Source organism: Coregonus lavaretus (genome assembly GCF_964263955.1).
Source record: "Coregonus lavaretus genome assembly, contig: HAP1_SCAFFOLD_2071, whole genome shotgun sequence".
NCBI lineage: Eukaryota > Metazoa > Chordata > Actinopteri > Salmoniformes > Salmonidae > Coregonus > Coregonus lavaretus.
This window is the reverse complement of record NW_028163911.1, coordinates 50001-53393: the sequence shown is the minus strand read 5'-3', so window position 1 is coordinate 53393 and position 3393 is coordinate 50001. Positions and strand designations below refer to the sequence as shown.

The 3393-nt window shown below is 43.0% G+C and overlaps 1 protein-coding gene across 1 annotated transcript in view; it reads left to right on the top strand.

Moving 5' to 3' along the window:
- The first annotated feature begins 845 nt into the window (after positions 1-845).
- LOC311117671 (4-hydroxy-2-oxoglutarate aldolase, mitochondrial-like) overlaps positions 846-3393 on the top strand; it is a 13747-nt gene continuing 11199 nt past the window's right edge. The window contains exons 1-2 of the mRNA XM_084192603.1: positions 846-1559; positions 2655-2783. Coding sequence (XP_084048729.1) covers positions 1325-1559; positions 2655-2783 — 364 coding nt within the window. The 5' untranslated portion in view covers positions 846-1324. The remainder of the gene's footprint in view (positions 1560-2654; positions 2784-3393) is intronic.

Sequence of the window (3393 nt, the reverse complement as noted above, 5' to 3'; positions counted from 1 at the left end):
ATGTTCTAATAATAATTAATGATAATGTATACATCTTTACCTATAACTGATTGAAGCCCTGGTCATAGCTGCAGTCATATCAGATATTCTATAGATTCATGATCCATTTTCATCATCATAAATGAAATCACGCATGTTCCAAAGAAACATATTATGATTTGCATATGGATAGGCTATGCGAGATTTGGTCATTTAACAAAAAAATGATCAGTCATATTTTGAATACCGGTAAGTAGCCTACTTTATGAGGTTTGTTTTTCTAAACATCAAAAATATTAACTATATCTTATGACTGTCTTGCTCTTTATTGATGGTCCCTACATGACGTGGGCGGATCTTCACCAAAACGGAATATTATGGATATACTGACAAAATACTTGTCTCGCTGCACTAGCAATGGGAGTCGTTGTCCACAAAGCGGCACAGCGGTCTGTCTAGCTCCCGCCTTTCTTTAGATTAGTGGATGGATACATGTCATTATTTTAATACTATTTTGAATATTCGATGAGGGTTGTTGACGTCAACAGCCTGTATTCAAAGGAGAGATGCTATGATACTAGCCTTATAACATGAACATGCATAGCCATCTCGAGACAACTCCGATATAAAGTGTTTTTTCTCTAAGTTGCGGGGATGTCACGTGTCCTACTTATATCAGTACACTCTAATAACCTAAGCATTCCAAAATGGCTATTCAATCAAATAAACCTCACGTAGCAAATAAGCCATTATTTTTTTGTTGACCAAATTCGACACTCTTTAACCTCCATACAAAAACTCCTTGCTTGGTGGGCGAAAGAACGCCACCTGCTGGAGGGAGACCGATTTTCCGCCGAGTTTGGCCTCTTTCTTCCTCTCTGCCGAAACGGAACCAAGCCTGCGCTGCAGCCTAACCAGTTTGAACGTAGCCTGTCCTACACAACTGAAATGCAAATATTTTATGCACCGGTATGTCTTAATTCAATGTGCAAATGAGAATGTACGAATAGTGATATTGAACTGAAAGTGTATAGAGATAGGCAACTTTGGAGAGTTTAGGCCTATATTATTGAGAGCGCACAACTCGACCTGTTGCGCACAGCGTAAACATGGGTAACGTAGTGTATTATTAGACTCGCTGAGGAAGGCCACCTGAGTTCCAAATTTGGGAAAATGTCAAACCCCCTTAACTTTTAGTCAATATTTAGAGAGCGTCGTTGCATATTAACTGGGCTGGCAAAGTCTGTGCAACATCTGTTGGTGTCGGCTAACCTACCATTTGACCACCGTACTTTGTCAAGCCACCCGCGTCTGCAGCCAAAATACAGCCGTTCAATTTGACACAATGTTCGGTGTCAGAACTCTCCGAACTGTAGGTTCAGCAGTGTGTAGACGTGGTGCCGCTCTGCTGTGGAAGCCAACTAAGAACCAGAGCAGAACACAAAGCGCGGCGGCCGGACAGAAAGTGGACATCGGGGGGATCTACCCGCCCATAGCAACGCCGTTCACTCAGAAAGAGGACGTGGACTATCAGAAACTGGATGAAAACTTGCAGAAGTATGCAAAGATTCCTTTCAAAGGTAATGACAATTGACAAAGTATTTTCTGAAATGACAGACTGGTTGATCCTGGTTCAAGTTTTTGGACTGTCTTCTTTGCAAATGGAAATGAATTATGCAAATTAAGACAACATGATCAGAAGATCATACATGTAATTATTTTGTATGCATATTAGACCATGTAGCCTAAAGATCTTGCAATTGCCAATGAAAGTGTCCTAACAGTAGCCTAATTGTGACAGTTAAAGCTATATATTGTGTTGAGGAGGTAGTGTCGGTGGCCTCGTGTTTGTCATATAGACTTGTCAGCCAGTTCATTTGGTTTGGGGCCAAAGGTCTGTCTCAAGCGCAGCGGTGCACGTTTGCAGGCAAGGTACAGTAGATTGATATAGTCCCCAGTGGAGGGTGTTTGGCGACCTCTGGCGGATTCCCACGGTCATCTGTCGCGTTTTCCTGGATACTGACGTTTCAGGGCGAGGTGCTGTTCTTTCCCGACTTGATTGGTGCAAACATAATGATGATGATGTTCTGTGTTCCAGGTCTGGTGGTGCAAGGCTCTAATGGAGACTACCTGTACCTGACAGTGATGATGATGATGATGAAGATGTTGTTCTGTGTTCCAGGTCTGGTGGTGCAGGGCTCTAATGGAGACTACCTGTACCTGACAGTGATGATGATGATGATGAAGATGTTGTTCTGTGTTCCAGGTCTGATGGTGCAGGGCTCTAATGGAGAGTACCCCTACCTGACAGTGATGATGATGAGATGTTGTTCTGTGTTCCAGGTCTGGTGGTGCAGGGCTCTAATGGAGAGTACCCGTACCTGACAGTGATGATGATGAGATGTTGTTCTGTGTTCCAGGTCTGGTGGTGCAGGGCTCTAATGGAGACTACCCGTACCTGACAGTGATGATGATGATGATGAAGATGTTGTTCTGTGTTCCAGGTCTGGTGGTGCAGGGCTCTAATGGAGACTACCCGTACCTGACAGTGATGATGATTATGATGATGAAGATGATGTTCTGTGTTCCAGGTCTGGTGGTGCAGGGCTCTAATGGAGACTACCTGTACCTGACAGTGATGATGATGATGATGAAGATGTTGTTCTGTGTTCCAGGTCTGGTGGTGCAGGGCTCTAATGGAGAGTACCCATACCTGACGGATGAGGAGCGGGTAGAGGTGGTGAGGAGGGTCAGACTGGCCCTGCCCACAGACAAACTGGTCATGGCAGGGTCCGGATGTGAATGTAAGGCCCTGTGTGTGTATCAGTGTGACAGAGACCATTTGACTCTCATTAATGTAACTGACCGATGACCACATATAGAAACCATTAGAAAAATGGCTACCGTATTTTACAGCAAAAATCTGTTAATGTGCCAAGTGTGAATACTGTAATTTTTACTATTTCAGGAGACACTTTACATCTCAGCCCAGCTATAGAGTTTTAATATCATGCGGTTTTATTGGCTGATAATGGTTGTCTAATAAATAATAATAATATGCCATTTAGCAGACGCTTTTATCCAAAGCGACTTACAGTCATGCGTGCATAATATATTTTTTTTGTGTATGGGTGGTTCCGGGGATCGAACCCACTACCTTGGCGTTACAAGCGCCATGCTCTACCAGCTGAGCTACAGAGGACTCAATAACACAATCTTGTATTGGGCTGTATAGTAATTCCTACCACATCATGCCCCTGTAATGCCCCAGTGTTAACTACTGAATAAGGATGGCTACTTTCCTATATTTGATAGGTTACAACATTACATTAACATGGTGCACTTAGCCTACCTAGAGATGTTACAACACTGTTGTACATAGCCAATAATATGTCTATATTCTTTTAAAACTTT